The sequence below is a fragment of the Eumetopias jubatus genome, unplaced genomic scaffold (assembly GCF_037043125.1).
Source record: "Eumetopias jubatus isolate StellerSeaLion01/CBP00866 unplaced genomic scaffold, mEumJub1_p1.0 scaffold_16, whole genome shotgun sequence".
Taxonomy (NCBI): Eukaryota; Metazoa; Chordata; class Mammalia; order Carnivora; family Otariidae; genus Eumetopias; species Eumetopias jubatus.
Genome location: NW_028274822.1, coordinates 17,492,626 through 17,519,549, shown reverse-complemented (window position 1 = coordinate 17,519,549; position 26,924 = coordinate 17,492,626). Strand labels below are relative to the sequence as shown.

Genomic DNA, 26,924 nt, shown 5'->3' with positions numbered 1-26,924 from the left:
TGTTCACCAGTCCAGGGCCTCTCCCTCTGCTCGACCTTTGTTCTGAGCACCAGGCACACAGGCGTCTGGGCTGTGTCCATCTCTGTGCTGGCCGGAGGGCTGCTGAGCACCTCCCTCCCCATGCCCCGTTCAGTCCCGGGGCCCCAGAGCGTGCAGCCCGCCACTGCTGTGGGAACCAGCACTCTTAGAGTTCATTGAAAGTAGCTTTTCTTCTGTTTAGTTCCCCGAGTCCTTCTCTACCTTGGCTTTGGCCATCTTTTCTAGGTGGGCACAGCTCAGTGTTGATTCCACTTGGGCATCGAGTTCAAAGTTGCTCTGTTTGACCAGCGCTGTTCCTTGTCGATCATGAAGACACAGGTGGTATTAGCCAAGGAGCTGGCTTCCGGGGTGACTGATGGGTGATGACTCTGGAGGTCTGGTCCCACGCAGGCTGATGTCAGTGCCGTTCTGCATCTGCGCACCTGTTGTTTTTAGGCTACTGACTTGATAAATTGGGGGTGAAGGGAACTAATTTATAGCAAATAATGTATCTTTGAGCTTTTGTTTGACGTTCGAGTTGGATTGACTTTTCTTCTGAATCACAGAGTAGATGAGCAGGTGTCAGTATCCCACCTGACTGTAAGGCTGGCTGAAGTATCACATCTCACACCTCTTCCCCTTATTCCCTTTAGAACTGAATTCCTGACAGGCTCATGTTATTACAGGGTACTTGTAACCGTTGTCTCTTTAGACAACGGTGTGTTTTTAAATAGACAAGAACTGACTTGCCTCTGCTCTGCTCTCTCTCCCTTACCCCCATTGAAATAAACAAAAAGCGGTACTGACTGGTTAATTAAAATTACAGGTAGGCCTTGTAGGTTGCCCTTCCTACAACCCCAGTAAACAAGGGCAGTGTCAAGTGTCAAAGACCTTGGCTTCCAGTAGAGGTGAGGCTGTACCCTCCTCCGGTCCTCTTGGGGGTGATCGGATAGTGGAGGCGCATGTACTGAGTTGAATGAACCCATTGTGCTGGATTCTGGAGAAACAAAGAGGGAAAAGTAGAGTCTCATTGCTCCCCAAAGGGGAGGGGACGGGCAGACAAGCAAATTGTTAGAAATGCAGACTACCCTGTTCTACCTCAGACCAGAATTGGAAACACAGGGTTTGGGACCCAGCAACCTGTGTTTTTGGTCAGCCTTCCAAGTGATTCTGATGCCCACCCCAGTTTGAGAACCTCTAGGATTTCCTAATCCCGAGGTCACAGCCATTGTGGTGATGCCATGGGCTAGAGAATGGGCCTGTCTGCCTTTGAGCCCCCTACTTAGTGCTCCTACAACAGACAGGGCATGTGTTCTAGTTTATCTTTACTGTGGGCAAACACCATCAGAGTGTAGGTACTGCCAAGTGAGAGCGGGATCGAAGCCCTCAATAGGTACCTGGAGAAAGGTGAGGAGTAGACTCTGCAGGGGGAGCCGTCTTGTGACAGGATGCGGGCCACAGGTGGGAAATACTCGAAAGTTTCCTTGATAAATCTCACCAACTTCCTCATTGTTCACAGGAGCAGTATCCTCTGTGACACAAGATTTCTTACATGACTACTTCCCTGTGCCCCACGTATATTTCCTTCTCTGGCCTGGATAGTTAAATAGATTGAGCAGATTTCTATTTCTGCTACAGTATAAAATATTGCTTAAATATTTAATAGAGTTGGACTGTATGGTTTTCAAAAGAACTTCTTTGGGGATGATTTAACGTTTAGGTCGATCATTTAGGATCTATAGGACTTGTAAGATTGAAACCTGTGTTCAGCCAGCTCCGGATTCTCTCCGGTGGGGGGCGGGCGGTGGAAGGAAAGTTCTGGAAGGAGGATGTGGCTCTCCTCTCACATGTTTAAGTGGGAGAGCCGATGGTATTTGCAGGCTTTCTTGATAGCCTTGTATGCATCTGTTATTAACATGCTTACCCCTCCCAGACAGTTTCTGCCTGAACTACTTCTTGGAATTCCTGTCTGTTTTACTTCTTTGGAGTTCTGGAAGCTTATAACTCTTTGTGCAAACCAGTGTACATAAACATTTGGAGTGGGTAACACTTTTGCAGGCAGGAATGCTTTGGAGCAGCATTCTGTGGTCAGTGAATGTACAAGCATGTTAGAGATAAATTGGTCTTTGAAAATGTATGGCTTCTGGGTTATGCTAATTATTCAGTTAAATAAGTAGGATAGCTGCTTAGATATTTAAGATCAGTGAAGAATGATGACACGGAATTTAATTGTGTGGTAAATTTGAAAGTATGCATTTTTATACTGAGGGTATGTTGTCATACGGATTTACTGCCCATGGACATTCTTCTGGGACCTTTTTTTAATGAATTAAATACACACATAATTTATTGACAAAGACCAAATGCTCTCAACAGAAGTAAGGCTTTGTGTGTGCGTGTGTGTGCATGTGTGGGCATGTGCATTTTTTTTTTCCAAATGTGTGCACATTAAAAAAATGTGTTTTCCAGGTAGAATTTTTGTTCATGGGACCATGTCTGGGACTGTGTTGGGAGGTAATGGGGAGATGATTCATTTCACAGATTTATGTTCAGCCAGATCATCTATGGAGTATTTTGATGAAGTGAACGTGAGTTACATGTTTTTGGCACGAGTATGTGCCATACTCCTATGCTTATAGTTAGCTGGGGTCCTTAGGATTAGGGCCCTTATGAATTTGGGTTATTTTTATTTTTATTTTTTTAAGATTTTATTTATTCATGAGAGAGAGAGAGAGAGGCAGAGGGAGAAGCAGGCTCCCAAGGAGCAGGGAGCCCGATGCGGGACCCGATCCCAGGACTCTGGGATCCTGACCTGAGCCGAAGGCAGACGCTTAACCATCTGAGCCACCCAGGCGCCCGAATTTGGGTTATTGTCTACTGCTTTATGTGGGGCTGGTCCTGGGGAGGTAACAAATGTGACTTGTCAATAAAGGTTGAAGAAAAGGATTAAAAGTACCTCTGAACCTTTATGACAGTTTGAAATTAGTGATACATGCGGTTGTGTTTGATGTAATGGTCTTGTTTGGCTGAAGATTTCCATAACGTTACTGCATATTGAGAGACAATACCACCATACAGTCAAAGTCATTTTAACTTTGTTGTTCCGTTTCTAATCTGTGAAGTGTACGTCTTTTGATCGATGGATTATTTTGCGATATTCACTTACATTAAGGCAGGAAACCCCCGAAACTTTGCAAACACTGTGAGGCTGTGGCATTCTCCCCGTAAGTGTGCGTGTGGTTTGTGGGTGTGTGCTTGTGCTTCTCACATTCCTGAATGACCGTTTCAGAAGAGAGACCCGGGCAGGGTCTTGTCTCAGCAGCTGGGAACATGGGTACTTTCTCTCACAAGCACGCAGATTTGAATTGCTCCCTCCCTCGAATGTGCGTGGGGGACAGCACTTGAGGCCTTTGGCAGAATGGATTCTTAGAACCTCCTAAAGGTTTAAGAAAGGAGGTGCTGTGGCCTGGTAATTAAACGTTACCTCCTTGCCACGGCCCCACAGGGAGATGCTGTTAGAATGATGTTAATGAAGCCTGTCTCACCAACAGGACATTGAACGTAGATACTGTGGAAATTAAGATACTCCCATCCGCTTCACTTACTGTATTGTGTACCTTTCTTTCAAGGCTCTTTGAGACCTCTTTACCCCCTTACTTACCCTCTGGCTGTTAAATCAGAGATTCACGTTCAAGTTGTAAATGCCTTTCCCCCCACCTACTTAATAGGCAAACATACGATATTTTTAACTTGGATTTTCTAGTTGCTGCCATTTGGGACCATTTCCAGAGCGGGGGGGCCCACCAGCTCTGTCACCCTCCAGTCTCAGCATCCCAGCTAAACAGTAACACATCTGTCTTACTTGGAATATATGGAGAAATGAGAGGAAGAAGAAAATTACTCATGGTCTCGTTAATGCAGTAATACACACTATTTTATAGTTTGGGATATTTATAATGCAATGGTTTTATTTGTTTTTATAGTTGTAATATGTGATTTTTTTTTAAAACATTCTCTCTTTAAAGGCAACTAAATCAAGTTCATTAATACCATTTTAACGGCTGTGTAGCATTTTATGTGTACACATATATTAGGACATCTTTTCCTTATTCATGAAATGGGGATATTAACATCCCCCTTTGCCAGAACTGTTTGAGGGATTAGAGATGATGTATACATAAGGCTCCAGGTACAGTGCTGTTCACCCAGGTAGTGCTTGATCGGTGTTTCTGGAAGTTATTACTTCTCTTCATATGAGGTATTCCCTGCACTTCAGATCGTCTTAGAATAATCATAAAAATTGATGAGCTTCTTTGAGTTCTTAATATACACAGCCGACTCCATAAAGGCAACACACCTTGCGTTATGTACATTTGTCTGACTTTGGTTTCTCTGGAGGGGAGGGGTAGACAGCCTCTTTGAGGGCCCCTCCTCATCTGTCCCCTGCCACCCACTTCTTTGACCTCCCCCATGGGTGCCCGCCGCAATCCTTTGCATTGGGTGGACACTTGGTGACTATTTGAGGAATTAAATCAATTATTAGTCTCTGAAAAGGGAGCTGTTTTTGTTTTCCCTTCTCCTGTGGCTTTGTGAGCTGCTCTGTGCTCTGTTAAAGCATTACTAGAAAGAAGTGTTTTCTTAACCTTTGGTAGTATGGGGAAAAGACCTAGAGAATATGCTGGAGAGGGGCACCTGGGTGGCTCAGTCGGTTAAGCGTCTGCCTTCAGCTCGGCTGATGATCCCAGGGTCCTGGGATCGAGCCCCGCATCGGGCTCCCTGCTCGGCGGGAAGCCTGCTTCTCCCTCTGCCGCTCCCCCTGCTTGTGTTCCCTCTCCCGCTCCCCCTGCTTGTGTTCCCTCTCTCGCTGTGTCTCTCTCTGTCAGATAAATAAATAAAATCTTTAAAAAAATATGCTGGAGATAAGGGCAAGTTGTAACTATCGCTTCCTTTGGCACCTGTCTGAATGTTTCAGCTATTTATAGGGTGAAACAGTTTTCTGTCGACAATATGAGATGAACGATAGTTATACTATTACAACAAAGGAAAACATGGGTTTTAGTTTTAAACAAAAATTTTTTTTAAACTGTAGCTTAGATATTTTCAGGGGCTGTTGCATGTCTACCCAGATAGAAAGAAAACTATGTGTGTGTTAGACAGAAGGGCATGCAGGTACTCCCCCCTCCCCTGCCAGGCTCCCAGGGTTCTCCACGACCCAAATTTGGGACCTCCCCAGGGGACTGGTTATAGATGGCAGGGGACCAGGAGAGAGTCAGTCTTGGTGACAAGACTCTCAAGGCTTAGGTGACAGGGAAGGTTTTAGGATAGGGGTAAGCCACTAGTTGCTCCCAACAACAAAATCATAACTGAAGTATCGAAAAGTAGATTTTTTTTTTAAAGCAGTTTCACAGAATACACCTAAGCTGTAAAATTTTAATGCCTCACTTAACCTACCTTGAACCAAAATAAGAATTCATTTGTCTGTAAACTGACCCAGGGCTGTCTTGTATTTGTTGAAAGATTGTATCGAGTAACTCATTGCCACTATTGATGGCAAGTGATGTATTTCAAAGCATATTTTATGCCTTGCGTTAAGTCTCAAGGGCTGGAATGTATATGCATATTCTTTCAAAAATCTTTAGTACTCATCCATTTGAGGCAGTTTTCTGTGTAGGAAAAAAAATTTGAAGCCCTTTTGGGTTTGTTACCATAATGTAGATTAGCCATGAAATTACAGGTTTCAGTGCCTTGTTGAAGAGTTTATTATGGTTGAAACATATGTGTAACTATTATTGGTATTTTCATGACTTTTTTGCAGTTGTAAAAATAGTACTCAATGAATGGCTCAGTCAGTTAAGCAGCTGACTTTCAGTTCAGGGTCCTGGGATGGAGCCCCAAGTTGGGCTCCCCACTCAGCCAGGAATCTGCTTTTCCCTCTTTCTCTGACCCTCCCCCCTGCCCATGCGCACTTGCTCGCTGCCTCTTTCTCTCTCAAATAAATGAAATCTTTTTTTTAAAAAAAAAAATAGTATTTGCTCAGGTAGAAAATTTAGAAAAAAAAATTCAAGGAAGAAAATAAACATAATTCATAAACTTATCTAGAGAGAACAACTATTAACTTTAGCTCTGTTTTTCTCAATTACTTCCATATGTATGTAGAATTTTTAGATCCTGCTTATTCCTTAATGTTATACCATGATTATTTTCTCCCATTTACAAATATTATTATTATTTTAAAGATTTTATTTGTTTATTTGACAGAGAGAGACGTAGCAAGAGAGGGATCACAAGCAGGGGGAGTGGGAGAGGGAGCCCGATGCGGGGCTCGATCCCAGGACCCTGGGACCATGACCTGAGCCGAAGGCAGACGCTTAACGACTGAGCCACCCAGGCACTCCTACAAATATTATTTGAAAACATGATTTTCATGGTTTTAAAATTCTAGCACATGATGATAAGATAATTTATTCAATCATTTCTCTGTTGGACTAAAAGGTTGATTCTAATTTCTTTTTATATACAGTGCTGTAATGAGTATCTTTTGTAGGTAAATATTTGCTTGCATGTCTGATTATTTCTTTGGGATTTATCCTTAAAAATAGATTTGTTTAATAAAGGCATCAACTCTATACTGGATACCTGCTGCCATGTTGCTTTTCAGAAAACTTGGAATAATTTCTTTCCATTAGTATTCAAATGTCTGCCTCTTCCAAAAGTGTTACCTCTCTTGCATCTTTGACAATTTGTTAGACTTAAAACTTCAGTTTTAACAATATTGCTAAATTAATGTGTTTTAGTCTCTAATGCTTTCTAGGTAATTTTCCTTATTTTGTGCTATTTGTTACAGATGTCAGTAATTTATGCAACACTGGCATTAATAGCCATAGAAAAGAATGAGGAAAACCTTGAACAAATAGGTTTTCCAATGAGACGACTTCTGGGTCGGCTAAGTCTCTGTGCATCAGATACATCAGGTAGTCAAAACAAATTAGATCTACAGCATGAAGTAATATACTACACTAGCCCACTGTTCTTGGCTAATAAGGAAAAAAGACTCAGCCCTTTTATAGGCTGTGGCATATTGAGCAGCCTCATGTTAAGGAAGGAATTACTGCTTCTTTCAGGCTAAGGTTGTGGTGTTTCCCTTAGGAGGGAAAAATGGTTGAAAAATGAAGACCTTTCTCGTTGTCCCCTGATCTCCAAATAACTTGGAAGGACACTTTTACAGCTGGGGGACAAGGCAGTGTCATTGCAACCTGGCCGCAGCCTGATCGTAACCCATCTTGAATGCTCTGCCCAGTGGAGTCAACTCTCTGGCCTCTGGCCTCCTCTAAGATATAGGGATCTCAGCAAAGACTGTTTAGTCTGACCAAAATAAGTAAATAATCTGTGCAAAAGGATTCGCCTTTACACATTCTTGTTGGTCATAGACCATTTGAGCCAGTCAGATGGAGAGGGCCAAGTATCACTCTGTTAATGTTGCCTCAGACTGACAGTCCTGGAGGTTGAGCAGTGGGCAAGCCAGAAGTCTTATGTCCATCTCTTCCTGAGAAATGCCCATTGTCTGCCCTGTTTCTGTTTACTGGTGATGAAGGTGGAACAAGACCCATCTCTGAATTCTTGTCTCTTGGAGAAAACTGGAACAGAGGCCCAGAGAGAGGGGAAATGGAATTTTTCAGCAATGGACTCCATGCTGAGAATGAACAGGATAACAATTTCAATGCTCTTTGCTCATCAGTTTTGCAAGATCAGGGTGGGCTTGTGACTAAGGTTTCTTGGTGACTTCCCATGACAGAGCGGCTTCCAGTTAATAGGATCTGTCTTCTAGCCATTGATTTCCTGCAGTTTCTGGGGCTTCCTTTGTGCAAGATACAGTGATGACACCTTTCTGTTTCTTCCCTAAAAAGTCATCATCTGTGCACAGATGCAGGGTCTTGTTTGTGAGTGAACAGCCCGAGTCTCCCCAGGTGGTTTTCTCTTCTGAACTGTACATACTCAGTGAAAAGTGCAGAGGAACCCAAGAGCCTTCAGGATGCATTTTGTGGTTTGCCCACTTGAGACATGTAGTTTTGGAGGCCAATTCTAACTTTCAGACTTATAATGTAAATAACACTCAGTCATTAGGATTCTCTGAGGACAGACCGTAGCCTTTTATAGGCCCTTGCAGACTTAGATCCCTTCATGGGCAGGACGCAGAAGATTCCAGAGCCTCTTGTGAGGTGGCCTAAAACTTCGAGAGCTGTGTAAAAGGACTTTGGTTATAAAGGCAAGGCCGTAGGTGGCGGCTTGGAATTCACTGGCTTCCCCCCAGACGGTAGAGCCGCCTCGTCAGTGGGCGCACCCCACTCCTCCATGGGGGATGTTGCTGGCCCAGTAAGGGCTCAGAGCCCCAGTCCGGTTCCGTAGTGTGAGCCTGCACACGGTCATCCAGGCCAGGAGGTTGGAAGTTGGCGTGCACGCCTCTCCTGACCTCACCACCTTCGTTAGATCCCCACATGTTTGCCATACACCTTTGGGCTGCTCCAGTCCTTTGTTTTTGGTCCTTACTGCCTCTGTGTTTAGACCTTTCTCAGTCCTCGGTGCAGAAACCTTCCAGCTGGTCCCTCTACCTGCTGTTTCATCTCCTTGTATTGAGTCTGGTCAAAGAATCGTCCCTTTCAACAAGCCCGTGATAATAGTGATGTCATGGCGGAGGCAGCTAACATTTATTGAGTGCTTACTGTATACCAGGCACTATTGTTATCTCCGTCCTCCTAACAGCCTCCTTACAAAAGGAAGTACTGCTAGTCTCCCCATTACATGAATGGTAAAACTGAGGCACAAAGAGGCCTATAGGAGTTTTCCACAGTCATACAGCGACAAATGAGGGGAGCCAGGATTGACCCCCTCCCCCCCCAGTGGTGATGGCCAGCTCTTCATGAAGTTGCATACAAGGCTCCCTGTGGTTTGAGCCAGGGCTCCCTCTTCTGCCCAAGCCCCCCCCCCCCCCCACCCCGACTGCAGCTGTGCCACACACCCTGGCTCCAGCCTGCCACTGGACCTTTGCTTATGTTCTCCCCTTTGGAGAAATCTCACATTGCTCTTGGTCCTCCCTTCTTGGCCTCACAGATTCCTCTCTCGGAGGGGTGCCAAGGTTGACCAGTGCATGGAAATCATGTGGGACATTTGACAGATGCCGAATCCCAGGTCCCAGCCCTGGAGATTCTGATCTGGCAGGCCTGGGGTGGGGGACCACTGCTGTGGAGTGCTGTATTCCCGAGTACTCGGCACACCCTGTCTGAATTATTACTTTGCTTCTCTGTGACCCATTCAGATGGGGGCAGGGACAGTGTCTTATTATCTCCTTGCTTGGAATAGAGTAGGCAACAGTGAATGGGATGCTTAAATCCTACTATCAATTTATTCTCCTTCTAAGGCTGAAAAAAAGAAAGTGGCCTAAAGCGCTTTACTGTGCAGAAACGGCAGAAGGTTCTGCTGTGAAATAGACTAATCCACAAAGAATTGAGCTGCTTAGAGAGTAATGTTCATGCTGGCCCTGAGTTGTCCTACACACCAGCCATTAGGACCGGAACTAGTGGCCAGGAGTGAATTCTGAGCTCTGCTGTAAATACGGTGAGCAGTTCTCCACCCAGATCCCCAGGGGACTGCCATGCAGTGTGAATAAGGAGGAAGCATGGAGCTCAGTGTGCTGTGGTTGGCTGGTCCCCAGTTTCACTAGGAGGTAATCAGGGGCACATCAGATCAGCAATCACAGCAGAAGTGGGGGGCAGAAGGAGCAACAGAGAACCTCAAAAGTCTTATAAGAGGAAAGAACAGAATCACGATTACAGTGGCTATCATTTGTAAGGCACCTGTACTGTGTGTCTGGTGCTGAGTGGGTACTGATATTAATACACAATTTTATTTTTTTTTAAAGATTTTATTTATTTATTTGACAGAGAGCACAAGTAGGCAGAGTGGCAGGCAGAGGGAGAGGGAGAAGCAGACTCCCCGCTGAGCAGGGAGTCCAACGCGGGGCTCGATCCCAGGACCCTGAGATCATGACCTGAGCCAAGGGCAGACGCTTAACCGACTAAGCCCCCCAGGTGCTCTTAACACAATTTTATCTGATCCTCACAGTAACCCTCTGAGTTAAAAACTGTTCCCATTTCATTCATGAACAATCTGAAGGTAAGAGCAGTTAAATGACCGTCTGAAGGTCAGAGAGTTGGTGAAATGGAGATTGGAGACACCAGTGGAAATGGTCAATGGCATCAGATGGAGAAGCACCATGAGAGGAGGGGGAGGGATGGTCTTCTGGCCTATTTCCCTCCGTGCCCCACCTATTCTGTTTTATAAGTATTATGTATTCATGGTTTCCAACAACAACCAAATCTTCCAACCACTTATAAGGAGTAACATGAAAACCAGAACTCTCCACACCTGTTCCCACACCCTGTATTTACTCCCCGTACTGGAACCTTCTGAGGAGCTGCTTCTGTGTCTTTCCTAAGCTTCCCAGTGGTCCAGGAGTAGGGAGGTATGTCTTAATTAAGCATTAACCTTAGGACTGAGTTGGCCTTTTGTAGCAAAGGTACGGGATGTGTTGAAGATCTGAGAGGTAGAACTTCAGAGGGCAGAAGGTTCCGCCACAACTGTTGTCTTTATTGGAGTTAGGGGTGAAAAAGCCTCTGGAAACTGAATTCTTTCCCTTTCTCCACTCCTGCAGAACATTGTGTTCAGAAATGAAGGCCATCCCGGGACAGGAAACCTCACCACCAGCTTCTAAATGCTTGGGTGGTGGTGTAACCCGGAGAGCCTTAGTTTCCTTGCCCTAGACTCACATGCACAAGTATACGTGTACATATGCCCCTATGTTTTTCCCAGCAGGTAGGTTCGTTAGAAGCTGGTAACGTGTACTGGAAAATTTCAGCCCGGTGGTGATCAAGAGTGATTTCACATACCCAAAACTGTGAGCTTTTTACCCTTTATCATCTGACAGAGAAAACCTGTTAATAGAGATTAGGGCTTTATTCCCTATTCCTGCTGTATCTTTAGGTAGTCAAGCTGTGTTTACTTAGGATGGACCAGGCTGTAGTTAAAATGAGTGATGAGAAGTGAGTTTGAATTGTTCTGAGATTCAGAATATGCTAACTGAAAGGGATCATGTAGTTCAATAGCTTTAAAACTTGTATTTATTTTTAAGGATTTTTAAATTTATTTTAGACAGCATGCGAACTGGTAGGGAGGTAAGGGGCAGGAGGAGAGAAAATCTCAAGCAGACTTGCTACTGAGTGCAGAGCCCGACTCAGGGCTCAATCCCACAACCCTGAGATCATGACCTGAGCCAAAAACCAAGACTCAGACGCTTAACCAACTGAGCCATCCAGGTGCCCCTTAAACTTTTTTTTTATATTACAGAACCCTGCCCCCCTCCCCCCAAATTCTAACATGGAAGTCCAATATATAAAACAGCCGTAGGGGTAAATGGTAGCTTGCAGTTTCCCCAAGATAGTTAATGCAGAAGTAAGGCTCTGTAGAGTATGCAGTTTGAAAACCACCGAGTGAATCTCATCCCTTTATTTTGGAGATAGAACAAAAATTCAGGTTCAGTGTGTTAAAGTGACTTGTCCGAGGTATACAGCTAGTTATTTGGGGGTGTTGAGAAGATAAGATCTCGAGGCGTGGCCTTCCCCAAAGGTAGACACTCAGCCCAGGCGTCTTGATCATCCTCCAGACACTACAGCAGCAAAGATAAAAATTAGGTCATAATAGCAGTCTCGGTACAAAATGTTTCTCAGCTTGGCAGAATGTTAGGAACTCCTGCCCCTAGACGTTCCTTCCAGCCAGCTCTGTTGGTGGTCAGCCGGTAGCATGCAGCAGCAAGACTGCAGTGCGCTCTCTGGGGAGAGCTGGATTCTGGAGCAAGCAGCCTGCATCCCCTCCCAGCTCTCCTGCTTACTGTTTCACCTTGGGCAAGTGGCTTGAGTTCTCTCACTTTCTCATCTGAAAAAAATGTCCCGACTTTTGTAAGCTTGCACTGGGGATCCAGGGAGATACTGCGTATCTCCCGTGTGCTGGCACAGACTGGGTGCTTAATGGCGGTTGGGTGCTGGGCTTGCGGTGCTTGGTGGTGCTTGTGCCAGTTGTGCCCACAGTTGGGGTAGTATTGATTATTAATATTGATTATTGTTCCGGCTGCTCTGGCGTCTTCCTGCTCATTTTCTGATGCTCAGCGCCCTGTCCCGTATCTCAGCGTCATGCTCTAGCATTCACCCTGCCGAAATGGGAAAGTGCCATCCTCCTCACTCCGTCCGCTGAGTGAAGTGGGGGCGATTCATAAATGCCCATTAATGGCCTTTGTTGTTTTAATCATTTTTTTTTTTGTTGCTCACTCCTTTCCCCAGCTCAGTGGCTCTTGTATTTGCTCCTAGCAGAGTCCTTGGAATATGGTTGGTGCTCAGTAATTACTTGTTGATGTGAATGGTACTGCTGTTCCATCAGAAAGGGAGGAAGAACCTGGGACCAGTCTGGGTGACTGTCCTGCCCCTCCCTCCCCACCGCCCACCACCCTTGAACTTACTGTCTTGTCACCAGCCAGCTCATCCTGTGTCCTACGCTCCCTCCTCTTGTACTGACATCTTACCATCCTTTTATCAGTTCACACACTTTTGGATCTCTCTCCATGCTGCACTCTCTTCCAGGGAGTTTCCTGGTTGATCTTTCATGCCGACACCCTAGTACCTACCTTGACCTGGATGAGCACTCATGACATGCTCAGACATGCCTTCCTATCACAGCTGGGAGACCTTGTCCCACTCAGAGACCCCACTCTCAACTCCCAACTGCATGTGTCACTCACTGTGAACTATTCGGGGGATTCAAAGCGAAGCAAATAAACAGTTAGTAGAAGGATGTGTGTATTCTATTAAAGCAAACGCTTTAGTCTTTATTGCAGTTATGTAATAGGCAGTAGCCATGATAGCCGAGGGCCATGAAAACGAGTTGGCGGAGTTTATGGTGTTCTCCAGAATACAGAACTGTGTGTGCGCGCGCACACGTGCGCACACACACATACACATCTCTGTGGCATGCTCAGAGCCTGTTTTTGAGATAACAGATACCAGACCTTGAGCTTTTTTTAGCAATAGCTTGGTGGCTGGAAATAGAAAATTAGTTTCTATAGCTAAAAAATACTCTTTTCAAATACTACCTGGAACAGTGGTTCTGAATGTGTGGTCCCTGGATCAAGAACATCAGCATCACCAGGACTTTATTAGAAATACAAATTCTAGGGTCCCACCCCAGATTTACTGGATCTTTGGTGGGGGGGTCTTTGGGTTTGGGGCCCAACAATCTGTGTCTCAACTACCCCCTTCCCCGAGTAGTTCTGATACGCTGAAGTCTGAGAGCTTCTAACCTTAGAAATTGACTTCTGATTCATCACCCAGACCGTGGTTCTAATTAGGAAGGTGTTCTTGGGGTCTTTAAGCCTAGATTAGATTCATCTTTATTATGAGTCTGAGAGTGTCCAAATAAGGAGAAGTAGGTACATTGGGTTTGATGTTCTTTAATCAAATAATATCGATAGTTTATGGATAAGAGGCAAAGAATTGACTACCTTCTTTAAACCAGAATGTTAAAAACATTTACTGATAATAGAGTATAACCAAGCAAATTCTGTTGCTGGTTTTTCTTTCTTTTTTTTTTTTGTGTGGAAGATGTGTTGTAGCTTCCATTAAGATGCATTTTATGGGTAATAAATACTATATATACAATATTTTTCACTGACAATTTGTTTTGGATATTGAGTCCTGTTACTACCAGACTTTTATCACACCTTCCCCTTTCTTCAAAGGATTCATGGCATATTTATTAAGGTATTAAATAAAAATCAATCTATGGGTGCCTGGGTGGCTCAGTTGGTTAAGCGACCGCCTTCGGCTCAGGTCATGATCCCAGAGTCCTGGGATCGAGTCCCACATCAGGCTCCCGGCTCAGCGGGGAGCCTGCTTCTCCCTCTGAACTTCTCCCCTCTCATGCTGTTTCTCTCTCTCTCTCTCTCTCTCTCTCAAATAAATAAATAAAATCTAAAAAAAAAAAACTAAAGCATTTATGATGCTCTTTGTAATCTTTGGAAATACCCTAAAGTTGCAGAATAAGGGTTAATAGTCATGGCATATCCACTAAAGGATAATTTTCAAATTGGGTAGAAATAAATCATCAGTTATAGGTAATTTAGATGAGTGAAAATTTAGGAGTTGAATACCTGAGAGCCCTATCTATGATTTTCAGGATTTCCAGTGTGAAACAGAAGAACCTGGATTTTAAACCCTTAAAGAGTGATAGTTTGACTAGACTTGAGGTATCCCAGGCTTAAGTAAGACTAGAATATGTGAGTGGACTTAGATTCTTAGAAAGTCTGCAGTGAGTAGTCCTTTTAATATACTTCTTGCTAAAAGTGTTCAGTTAATCTAGCCTTTACTGAAATCAGTAACATTGTGCAAATCTCTCTTGATTTCATGCCCTTTAGTTCTTTGGGTTTTGATTTTTTGTTTTAATCTGTAAAATGGTAAGTGTTGGTTTAGATGAACAATGCCTGTTTTACCTTCATTAAAGGAACAATCATTTTTATATAGTGGAAATCAATACAAATAAGATGCAAACTAAATTTTTTGGCTAGATTTTGCTAGTCTGATAAACATTTTGTATGCCTAATCTTTTCAGAATCTGTGTTTTGGAAAAGAAATATGGTAGATTAGTTCTTTTGAATTACTTATCTTTAAAGTTAGTGTAGGGGCATCTGGGTAGCTCAGTTGAGTGTCTGACTCTTGATTTCGGCTTAGGTCATGATCTCAGGTTATGAGAAAGCCCCCTGTTGGGCTCTGTGCTGGGCATGTAACCTGCTTGAGATTCTCCCTCTCCCTCTCCCTCTGTCCCTCCCCACTAAAAAATAAAATAAAGTTAGTGTATGTTTCATGATACTTTTGCTTTTATTCTTTTTTAGAGATTTATTTGAGAGAGTACGGGTGAGCAGGGGGAGGGGCAGAGGGAGAGGGAGACAAGTGGACTCCCCACCAAGAAGGGAGCCTGATGGAGCTTGGTCCAAGACCCCAAGATCGTGACCTCAGCCAAAATGAAGAGTTGGATGCTCAACTGATTCAGCCACCCAGGTGCCCCCCCCCCTTTTAAAAAGATTTATTTGAGAGAGATTTTTGCTTTTAGGTAAGTATCATTGACTCTGGTTGATAGAAACTTTTCTTGTGTATTTCCTTAGTAGGCATTTTGAAAATGTTACTGCTTAGTTTGTGGAATTTACATAAACTGGGGCATTAACTGATATATTTGCATTTTCATTTAGGTTTTTGTCTTTTTGTATTTTTTAAATGAAAAGTATAATCTCATTAAATCTGAAATATTTTCTTACAGTGATCCGTATGTGAAACTTTCATTGTACGTAGCGGATGAGAATAGAGAACTCGCTTTGGTACAGACAAAAACAATTAAAAAGGTAGGTGTCCATCCTTAATTAAACTTCATGTAAATCATAATTTAATCCAATTAAATTAAGTACTTTGGCGCCGTAGAAGTTTGTATTTTAGGTTTGGCAGTATTTTAATTTTAAACATCTCCCAGTATTAAATCCATAAATTGAACAGGATATCCATTCTGGCTTTCAGTTAAATGATTGTAAAAGCAATATTCTTAAAATAAGTGTTCTTAAAATTAGCAGTTCTTTTTCCCTGCAAAGAATACAGTAAGACAAGGATTCATTCTTGTTGGCTTGTTGTTTTTCATGAATACATTTAAAATACATTTAATGGAATGGAGTGGTGTGTGCAATTCGTAGACACAAAAGGTATGGTTTAACCTGAAACAAATATTACCAAAGGAAGTGAAATATTTTGCTTAGTTACATGAGAACAAATGAAAATATTAATGAAATTATACATTTGTGTGTATCTGTTTTCTAAATCATTACATGATTTCATTAAAGATGTTTCCATAATTATATTTTAATTCATCTGTCACCATGTTTTCCTGTATGTGTGTATGCAAATCTAAGTATTTACTCCATATTTGGGGCATTTATTGAAGATGTAGGTTTTTTATCCAAAGTATACTGTTTTTATCTGTGCTTCAGTATTATTTATTAATTACTATTTTCCTGGCACCTTTAGGGGACAGATAGTCCAATACTTTGTGTGATAAGCATTTCCTGGCGAACAGGATGGCTTTAAAAATTGCTAACTCTCACTGCCATTGTGCAGACACCTGAGCTCCTTTGACCGGGTCACTCTGTGTTAGGAACAGCCAATGTAGCTCGTCCTCCACCTGGCTTTGTGAGTGGCATTAAAGATCTGTTTTGCAAACAAGAGCCTGTGTTTTGATTAGTGGGGAGGACTCCGCAAGGCACGGAGGCCATTGTTCCGGGTGGCAGGCGCTGTCCCTGCTTCAGCCGGCAGCGAGCTGGGGGCCCCGCCTGGGAGGGCCGGCGCCCTGCAGCGCAGGCGAACCGGGGGGAGACCTGGGCACCCGGACGCGGAGGGAGCCGAGAACCACAGCATCCCCCCCGCCCCAGCTGAGACGGGGGCTACCGACAAGGCTTTTCCTGCCCGGGGCGGGCCGCCGCCTCCCTCCTCTCCCGCCCCGCGCGCCTGCTCTGCCTCGCTCGCAGCCTCCCGGTTAGTATTTCGGTGCTGTCCGCGCTCGCTCGGTTTGCTTTCCGAACTGCTGTCGTCCTCCTGCCTCGTGGCCGGCCGCCTGTTCCTTCGTGCGCGCTGCGGGCTCACGTCGGTCCTCACCTGTCATTTGCCTCTTGCCCCGTGCCTTTCTGGGCAGCCCGCGTCCCGGACTGTGTCCGCCCCCGGCAGGCCCGGTCCTGCCTTGCCCCTCCTGCTGCCCGCCTGGTACCTCTCCCTTCTCCCCCCCCCCCCTCACTCTCTCTCCCCCCTTCTCACTCATTGTATCCCCGGCTCCATTCACAGGCAAAAGTATGAAGCCCCATCCTTTTCGGATTGGAGTCCCTCTTGAGTTGTGGGCCGGCAAAGTGCTGATTTTTTAGAAATGCCAGTTCAGTGTTATGTGAATTCTGTGTGTGTTGTTTCTTTGGGTGCATTTGTGTTCTATCTTTGCTTCTTTGTGGACTAGTATGTTAAAGGAATTCCATTGAGAAAGGCAAATACGGTTCAGCCTAAAAAATAGCTGTAGACTTTGGCGAGGTGGTGATTTTTCAGTTTGTACGTAGGTACGTAGGATTTTTGAGGGATGTATTTATTTAAGAGTATTATGCATGTCCAAATGCATTAACATGTATATATGTATTGCACAGTATCTGTTTCATCTTAGTTTCAGAGGATGCTTGGCAGCCCATCTTTTGTCCGTACTGAGGACAAAAGTATCTGTTCCATGTCCTTGTGAGATAGATATTTAGATTGGCATGAAGATGGGTGGATGGATGGACAGGAATGATAGGGAGGAGGTCAAGATTTTAAACACCAGTTATTTGGGGGAAAAATCCACTTCGGATTTATAACTGGCGGGTTTTTTTTTTTTCATGAACTATAATCTGATCGTCATTATTGTTCTTTATAAAATACTCTTCAGATTTCAGTATTTATATAACTAGTGAATACTTTCACCTTTCCCCACCTGCTTCCTTACTCTCTGAAATAGATTTGTGGCAGGTCGAGAGAAATGAATTCATTTTCTTCTTGATGAAATAATCATATGAATGTGAATTTCTTGAAGAATATCTTCATATTTTTCATGATGATGGCTCTTTGTAGGTCCCTGACATTATTCCTTCTGGTTGATAGCATGCAGTTTATGGTTTCTTATCTATGAATTACCTGTTTCATAAATACATCCCTTCCTGTCTGGTTTATAGAATAGTTTCAAATAATTGACTAAATGCTTTTTATTGCCATTTTGAATATCTCTTAGCTATTAATCACAAAAAGAATGTTCAAGCAAATACATGGACTGCATTGTACTAGTAACTGTTATGTTTCAAAGACTGTAAAAGATATTACAAGATAATTTCTCTTCCAGACGCTGAACCCAAAGTGGAATGAAGAATTTTATTTTAGAGTAAGTTTTTCATTTTTTTGATAATAACCGTTATAACTAGGTTAATATCACAATAGATTCATACTGAGTAAAAGCTGTTAAATCTTTATGTGAAATTCTTTTGAGAAATGGCCGGGTAGCCACCTCATGTGGCATAAGTTTTCAAAGACTGCCTAGTAGTAGCAAAATCTGGACTTGTTTCATTTTGGGGGTGTTTTAGAGAAGTAAAAAGAAGAGTTACCCAAGTACCATATTTTAGCTTTTCTACTCAAATTTTTCTTTAAAAATAAGGTAAAATATAATTAAAACAATAGCTTAATTATTTCTATGAGACACGGGTTATGAATGATTTTAGAGGTAAAATAAAGCAACAGAGGCAACATGATTAAAAAGAAGCCTAAAACTTACCAGTAATGTTCTAGTTAGGAAGGGAGAGTTTTGTAATTCAAACACGTGTGCGTGTACAAGTGTAATACAAAACTATTTTTGGACTTTAAATATCACTGAATTGGGTAAAATTTCCTCAACCTTGGATGTGTAACACCTAGAAGAGCTATATGTAGAAATGACAATTGTGTGAATTAATGGAGATTCCTATTGAAGGAGTTTTTGTGGTGGTTGCTGTATTTTTTTGTACGAAAATTTGGGAAATACTAAACTGCTCATCTGTTGGAGAGAAAGTTTTCATTTTCCCCTCTTCAAAATGAATATACTTTGCCTCCTTAGCTGTGGTATTAAAAACTTCTTTACCTCCAGAAATGCTCCAGATGAGATCTTCAGATTAGTGTAGATTCCCAATGAACAATACTACCATTAGACCCATTACCGTCGGTCCTGATTTCTTCCTTTCAATCACAGTAGTATTTTATGTGCTCCTAACTTCGGTCACTATCTACAATACCTGTTTTCTGTTATGTTCAGAGCTGAAATATGGCATGATATTTTAATACTTGGTGGATCCCATGTATAGCCTCTACCAGATGCATTTTAAATTACTCCATGAAGGACTGAAAAGCTAATGGGGGCAGATAGATGTTATTGGCCCTTAGTTAAGTCTCAAATACAGCTTTCCACTTGTAAAACTCCAAATGACCTAGACTCCTCTCAGTTTAACACCTGGGCCACGTTGATGTAAATTTTAGTGATCCAAGATTTTGTCAACTTGGCTATAGCAGTTTGTAAACTCTGTTTTTTTTTTTTTTTACTTTAAAAAAAAGGGGGGGACCTTTGTTTTATTCATTCCACAAATCTCGATTGAGTGCCTACTGTGTGCTGCTCCTACCAGGGCCTGTGTGGATGCATTGGTCAGCACAACCTTCACAGAGCTTCCAGACAGATCCTAGCTAGATCCCCGTCCATCTGCTTGCTCTGTCACTAAGCAGAGGGCAGGCCAGGGGGCCAGAAGCCCATGACTCGCTCCATGCTCTACGGTCAAACTTCATTTTGTTTCACTTTTCATGGTGAAGCAATAGACCTGAATCTCATCTCTGGCTCTACCACTTACCACCTTTGTGACCTTAGAACTCCACCTGAAGACAGACACTCGCTGTGGATTCCTTCTCTCTCACGAAGGAGCAAGAAGTTCTCACTTGATAGGGTTGTTTCAATGCAATGATGTAAATCAGAAAGCTTATCTACCAGGTATCCCCTGTGGTTGGTACTTAATAAATGATAATTGAGCCTGAATGATGATTCCTGCCATTTTGGTGAGGTTTTGGTAAATAGAAAGAAGCAAAAAGACACTGAAAGCCCCAGGAGCTCTGACCCCACAGTTGCTGGAAATGGGGACATCTTTGATTTCTTTGTTCTTTCTAATTTCAAAGTGTGGGCTCTGCAGACAAGCAGGTCGGACCTGGTTGGGGCCTCCCAGTTGCCCCACATAATACTTACGGGCTCCTGGGCAGGTCACTTCACCCTCAGAGTCTCAGCTCCCCATTTGCAAAATTAGGAGGACAGTTATACACCATAGGTTGCTGTCAGGATTAGATGAGGCCATGTGTTTTTGATATTTAATAAGGAGATAGTGCCCCCAAAATAAGCATACAATAGTCAATAGCTCCTTTTACTGTGCTCTTCATTTTTGTCACTGCTATTCTCATTGTAATTACAGACCTAAGAGATTTCCTCAGGCACAGACCTATGTGAAGATGTCACCTTGGTCTCCATACCTTTTGTAGGGGAGATTTAGAAACTCTCTAAAACTATTTAAAATTTTCTTTGCAGCCAAGAGCATCTTATTCTTCTATGCCTAAATATTAGGCATAGAATAATCTAGAAATCAATAATAGAAAATGTGATTTAATAGACACAGGATTTCTAGAAGAGTAGCAGGTTAATTATTTAGATGACACAGATGATCTGGGTGCATTATAAAGCATTTCATTCGATGTCTCTTATTTTATCCGAGTTATTTTTGCCCATTTTTGAAAATACTGTTTTTGTGCCCTTTATAGGTAAACCCGTCTAATCACAGACTCCTGTTTGAAGTATTTGATGAAAACAGATTGGTAAGTGGGTCCCAGTTCTTGATTTTTTGCTTCATTTTTTAAAAACTGAATTTTAAAGCAGCATCTTTCAGAACTCTGTTATCTGTGTTGTACGTCTGCCAGTACATATGCCCCCCCCCCCCAAGACTCTCTTTGCCTATTACTGTTTTATGATTCTAACAAACATTTGTATGGATAGGACAGAAATTTTATTTGTATGTGTGTATGTTTTCATCATAGTCGATATTAGTGAAAATCACACTAGTGATACATCAAGCCATATGCCTCTGCTCTTATGTTGGGAGTACGCAGTGGTAGGCAAACCTTTAAAGAAGCCATTACTCATGTAAATAAACCTTACTATAAGCCAGACTACAGTCCTTTCACCCATTCAGTCGTGAATCTGTGGTGATTCTCTTTGGGAAAACAAAAAACTAATTAACAGTATATAGCAAAAAGTGAATCTATATTTAGCAGGCAAAATTAAGCTGTATTTTAAAAATGGTACTTTCTCAAGGGAAGTTTGTGGAAAGTACCTTCAAAGAACCAAAGATATGCCTGAGGCATAAAACTCATATAGAAACATTTTATATATACATTGATAGATAAGATTTGGACATGTTATATATCTGTCTGTCTATATAATACATATAACTAAGATTTCATTTTAAAAAATGGAATTTCAGCATCATGTCTGGCTTTAAAGCATTTTGGCAGAATCAGCTAACCAGAGTGTATTCATCAGGTACCCACAAACCAAGTGTTCCAGCTATGAATGTGAATATTATTATGTTCTGTGTAAGCCTTCAAGGAACTCTCAGAAGTGGTATTAAAACTCTCAAGTTTTCTGTTAGTTGTATCCAGATTTACTTTTCATGAAACTTGTGTATATTTCTTGGTTAAAAGGAGTGTTCTTATTAAGAAAGAAAAAAAAAGGCAAACCATGAAATGACTCTTAATGATAGAGAACAAACTGAGGGTTGCTGTAGGGGAGGTGGGTGGGAGAGGGTCTAGATGGTGGATGAGCATTAAGGAGGGCACTTGATGTAATGAGCACTGGGCATTATATGTAAGTGATGAATCACTAAATTCTACACCTGAAACTAATATTACCCAATCTGTTAACTTACTAGAATTTAAATAAAATCTGGAAACAAAAAGGAGTGTTCTTATAAACCCTTCTTGCTGCTGATTTCAGCTGAAACTCCCAAGTCTTTTGAGTAGCTGAAACTTAATATAATAGTTTTGGAGGAGTCTTATAATACATCTCATTTAAGTCTGTGTCCTTGCACATGAAACAAGAGAGGTCTGGAGACTTTACATAATTTAAACACAGCACCCGGTGGAATCTGCTCTTCTCCTAAGTCCTCAGGCCAGTGGTGGTGAATAGCCAGGCCTTTTATGCTTATTATGGAACTCAGGAGTGTAGTTTAATCTCCTGGGCTTGGTATTATTCTCCAAATTGGAAAGCCAACAGATTATGGCCTACTGTACCGACACCTTTTCTGTTAAAATATACGGGGTCTTGGTGGCTTCACGTTGAACTCAGCGTTTTTATACCTTAGATGATAATGAGTAGTACCAAATAACTAAATCACTTCTGTGTGTATGAAGTTATTTTCTTGTTAAATTGAATGAGAGATTCGGATGATGGTGCAGTTCTTAGCACTCCATCTCTTACCCAGCAAATACTGAATCAGGCACTGTTGAGTAGAAGTCAGTCCCTGAAGACTGATACAGACTAATCCTTATTCTCTCATTTATTGAGTATGACAACACGTTTCCAAGGTGGAGCGGGTCAGATTTAAGGGGAAAATGCCTCTTGTCAGACGTGTTGTAATTCATTATTTTCTTTTTACTAAGAGAAATTTGCTGTAAAAAAAAAAATTTTTTTTTTGTTTCCATTTCGATTACTAAAAAATGATTGCTGTTGAGATGACCTCTCCATGGATCCCAAACTAGTCTTCCAAACCCAAAAGGGCTTTGAATGCAGAGCTCTAAGAAATCATGTGTGAATACACACTATCTGAAACATTGTGTTTTATGATACTAATACCTAGCTTTGCCCCAGGCTGTTTATGGAGTTTTGTTGTTGTTGTTTTTTAACCATTCACTGAAAACTGGTGGTGGTGTTTGTTGCTTTGTTGGCTCTTCATCCAGCTAAGACAATACAGGACTATGGTGGTACTTGGCAGTTTGAGCATTTCAACGAACTAGCTTCCATTTCTCTCATAGAGATCAGTTTTGGCATTTAAAACACATGCCTTTGGAAAACAGGTTTGCACGTATGTAAACATGGGGTTAATCCTCCACACCCTCAATTCTAGAGCTGTTGACAAAGTCATGCTTTGTGGATTTTAAAATAAACTTTTTGTCACTCTCTGCAGCTTTTGGTATTTTCCCCTCCCATTTTTTTACTCCCTCCTAAATAAGCTTCTGTGTTAAATCACTGATGTGTTTCTGGATCATGGAAAACAGTAAGCTTGAAACACAGAGACTATATCCAAGTTGACTACAAATCTGATGACAGTTTTTTGAACGTGGACCTTTATTACTCGGGTCCTTTTTGGCCCTTCACAAAAATGGTAAGATTCCGTGCTTATGATAATATTGCTGACTTCTCCCTGGAAAACAGTCAGCTCTGGGCAGCCTTCTTTCTGTATGGTATTTAAGTTAACTCACTACGAAAACCACATTCACACCCTTCCTCAATTATCCTTCCTTTTCTGGTGGGGATGGGGGGTGGGGGGGTGTGGTGATGGTTTTTTCTCCTGTCTGGCATATAGGAGAGAATGTTTTCTCCAGCTGGGCTCCTTTTCTCTGGGACTTCCATGTCTGATAGTCATATTATGAGTGAGATCCACATACACACACACACACACCCCTATTAAATGAAAAAATATAGTAGTAGGCAGACAGCTAACTGACCCTAGTTGTGCCTCCCTGCACTTAGCTATTTTGTTACTTGTAGATCATGGTCTAATTATTTAGCATTAAAGGGACACTCATTCTGTGGGGTGTGGAATCATATTTATAGTACCTTTTATTAGTTTGCATTCCGTCGTGGTAGTGTGGTGATATCATAAATAACAGAAACATAATATCGGATGCTTGTGAAAGGGTTTTCTTGCAGCCAGAGCATTTTTCCTTGTCGTTCTTTGGTTTGCTAGGGGAGGTGGGGGAAATACGGTGTGTGCGCATGTGTTCAATGCCGGCTCTCCGGCATTGGTTAGAGAGTCCGACTGCCCTGCCTCGTTCGGAAAGAACTGTCCCGTGAATTTGATGCGGGCTAGATTTATAGCAGCATGGCTTGGACTGTGTTTGCTGCCTTAGTCAGCTGTGAGAGCTCCCTGCTGGGGCCACTCCTGTCTGATGGAAAAGCAGCAGCTGGGAAGGTGCTGTTTCAGGCTCTTGCTGTGTGTAAAAAAAAAAAAAAAAAAAAAAAAAAAAAAACTGAGCGCGAGAGGGGGGAAAACTCCAGTAAGTGCAGAAGCTGGCCTTGGAGGGGGAGACCGCGGTCATGTGGTTCTGACCATCCTACCCTCTGTCACAGTGTGGATGAGAGAGCTTTTTGCTCTTACCCAATCATGCCTGGAATGCCGCTTGCCACTTGGGTTATTTCTGCTATCTGTCGCTCCTTGTGCCGCAGTGCTAACGCTTTGGCAGATGGGACACTTTTTCTTGGAGTTTGTGTCTTCGGTTTTTGACTTCTGGCAGTGCCGGGCTTGTCGCCGCTCGCCCTCTCCCTCCCTGCCCCCCTGGGCACCATGGCCCATCGGCTTCGGTTTCATTTTGGCGCTGGGCGCAGCAACACAGCCCCCGAGTCCGAGATCCTAGACCAGGAGAGGGAAGAGGACTTTTTCATGGCATTCCACACGCTGCCGCGGAGGAGCGGCCCTCACCCCTTCGCCCAACAGGGCGCGGAGGACGGCGGTGGCCTGCAGGAGGCCGTGGGCGCGCTCAAGCGCAGCACGTCCATGTTCATCCCGCAGCTCCTGGGCCCGCTCGACGCGCGGCCCACCCGCAGCTCGTCCGTGCAGATCTCCCTGCAGCGCAAAGCGACCGACGGGGCCCCCGACGCGGGTGCGCTGCCCGAGGGCCCGGACGGCGACGCGGGCCCGGCATCCCGGGCCGGTGGCCCGGAGCCTCCGGAACCCAAGACCCCCGGGAGCTCGCCCCCAAGGGCGGCCTGGGCTCCGGGCCCGCAGCTTAATGGCACGTGCGGCCGCCGAGCCCCGGGCCCCGCTGCCTGCGACGGCCGCGAGGAGGCCGAGCCGAGGGCTGCCCGGGGCCCCGAGGGCGGCGGGGGGCTGCGGATCCAGCACCGCGCCTCCAGCGCCGACGTGCGCCAGGTGAGGCTGACGCCCTTCGGGGCCGACGGCCAGAGCAGCCCTTCGGCGCCGGAGCCCAGGCGCTGGTCCCTGCAGCACGTTCCGGATGCTTCTGGAAGCTCCGGGAAGCGCTGTTTCGTCTTCCAGTTGCAACAGCCGCAACCGGGCGCTCCGGGGCCGGGCAGTGACTTCAACTTCGGTTTCACCGGCACGAAGGGGGACAGGCTGGTGAGGTACCCCCGCATCCGGCTGGAGAGGAGCACCTCGTACCCCACGCAGCCCCGCGCAGAGCGCGGGAGCCCCACAGAAGAGCGGGGCCACCCGGAGACGCCGCCTCGGGGCCGCAGGGGGGCTCCCGAAATCCACAGGACCAACTCGGTGGAAAGGACGCCACAGGGGCAGGGCTGCACGTTTAAGATCAGGCAAGATCAAAATGCGGGGCAACAGCACTTCAGAATTCTCGTGACTCGGGGGCCGGAAGAAGCCCCCCAGAATCCCGAGGAGAACAACGCCAGCAGCCCTGGTTCCACGGTAGCTGGCGCCCCGGTAAGTTGGCGTGCGTTTGCGTGTGACCGCCAGGTCTGAAGGGACTGAGCCAAGCCCAGAAAGCTGTTTCTACGGGCTAATTAAAACAAACTTCGTCCTCCTTTCTCGGAGTTTCCCTGCTCCAGGCCATTGTAACAATGTCAGGCTGAGTTCTGGGACCGTGATTTGTAGCCCAGTATTTGGTAGAGGCCCATAAAACTAGTTGGTGGTTAAGACACTGTGTGTTTAGACCCTAAAAATCAAATAACTGTTTTGAAGATCCAGATGATCCCGGCTCCCTCGTTGTCCCCTTCTGAATAAAAGAGAATTTTAAAAATTTATTACTTTAAATTAATCTGCTGGTGCCCCAACATGTTGATCTCAGAAATGCATTTAAGAGCTGCTTGCTTTGATGATGTTTCATTTAAAAATAACCAGTTCTCATAAAGGTGAGAGAATGTCACAAAACTTGAGTCTAGTCTCTTAACAATTAAGTGCATGGAAAGTTTGATCAGTTCTTCCTCATGTCCCTTTTGCTGTGGAGGGTTGACCCTTGTTATATAATTTATTGTTTTTGGGTTTTTGTCCATTAAGTAATACTGAACAAGAGTGGTCACCCTTGTGGGGCAGTAAGAAATGTGTTTTTGAAGCAGATTGGCTTATGGACCAGGGTAGGCAAAACTGCATGTTAATGGTCAGATTGCGGAGGGCGTGCAACTTAACAGTGGCCCCTTGAGTGTCTAACCCGGAGGCTGTATATAGACTAGTTAAGTGCCCTGTCTCCAGCTGTGGAAACGGGCACCCTAGGACAGATTTTGGCTTTTATTTCTCCTGTGTTCTTGCTCTCTCCGTCTCGGTGAAATGGAGTACAGAAAGACAGCTGCTAATTTCACCAAGCAAATGATGACTCTGCAGCTTTCATGGTTTATAGTGGGATGAAAAGTTTTATCAGTTAACTTTCTGTTACCTAGTAATTACCAGCCACCGAGGGCTCTGTCTAAACACCAAGCTCCTTACATTTTGAAATGGATTTTTTTCCTCTGGATTTATTTGATGACTGGTTTGAGGATAGATCGTGAAACATTAAGGGAACTTTTTGTTTGGGTTTTGATTGTGCGTTGCGACTTTTCAAAAGTGGATGACTGAGTTATTAGTGTGGAATTGTATCATCTTTTATTGCCGTGTTTTGAGAAAAGTTTTTGGCTGTTCAAGTGAACTTTATCACACTGCTCCATCATTGGTTTGCACCATTTTGAAGGTGTAGTCCGACGCTCAGTGCAAGTATTATATTTTTCTTGGTGTTCTATAAATGTTTCTTCTTTCTTTTCCATGCATCCTTTTATTATCGCTAACCCTTTTGTTAGGAAATGTCTGAGTGCTTTGTCTTGATCTGAACCAGTATATAATTTTTATATAATAGTACAAATTTCAGTAGAATTTTGATATTATAATAGTTCTAACCTTCACCCCAAGAAAGTACATCACAACAGTTACAGGCTTCACTGGGCAAGACAAT

At 43.7% G+C, this 26,924-nt stretch overlaps 1 protein-coding gene across 4 annotated transcripts in view; it reads left to right on the top strand.

The window, feature by feature from the left end:
* NEDD4L (NEDD4 like E3 ubiquitin protein ligase) overlaps nt 1-26,924 on the top strand; it is a 331,454-nt gene that overhangs the window by 170,578 nt on the left and 133,952 nt on the right. For 2 of the 4 annotated variants that reach the window (XM_028102915.2, XM_028102916.2), the window contains exons 3-5: nt 15,424-15,505; nt 18,049-18,087; nt 20,520-20,573. In XM_028102915.2, the coding sequence (XP_027958716.1) occupies nt 15,424-15,505; nt 18,049-18,087; nt 20,520-20,573 (175 nt within the window). Of the gene's footprint in view, nt 1-15,423; nt 15,506-18,048; nt 18,088-20,519; nt 20,574-24,319; nt 25,430-26,924 lie in introns of those variants that run through there. The other 2 variants (XM_088019632.1, XM_088019631.1) reach the window with 1 other exon arrangement.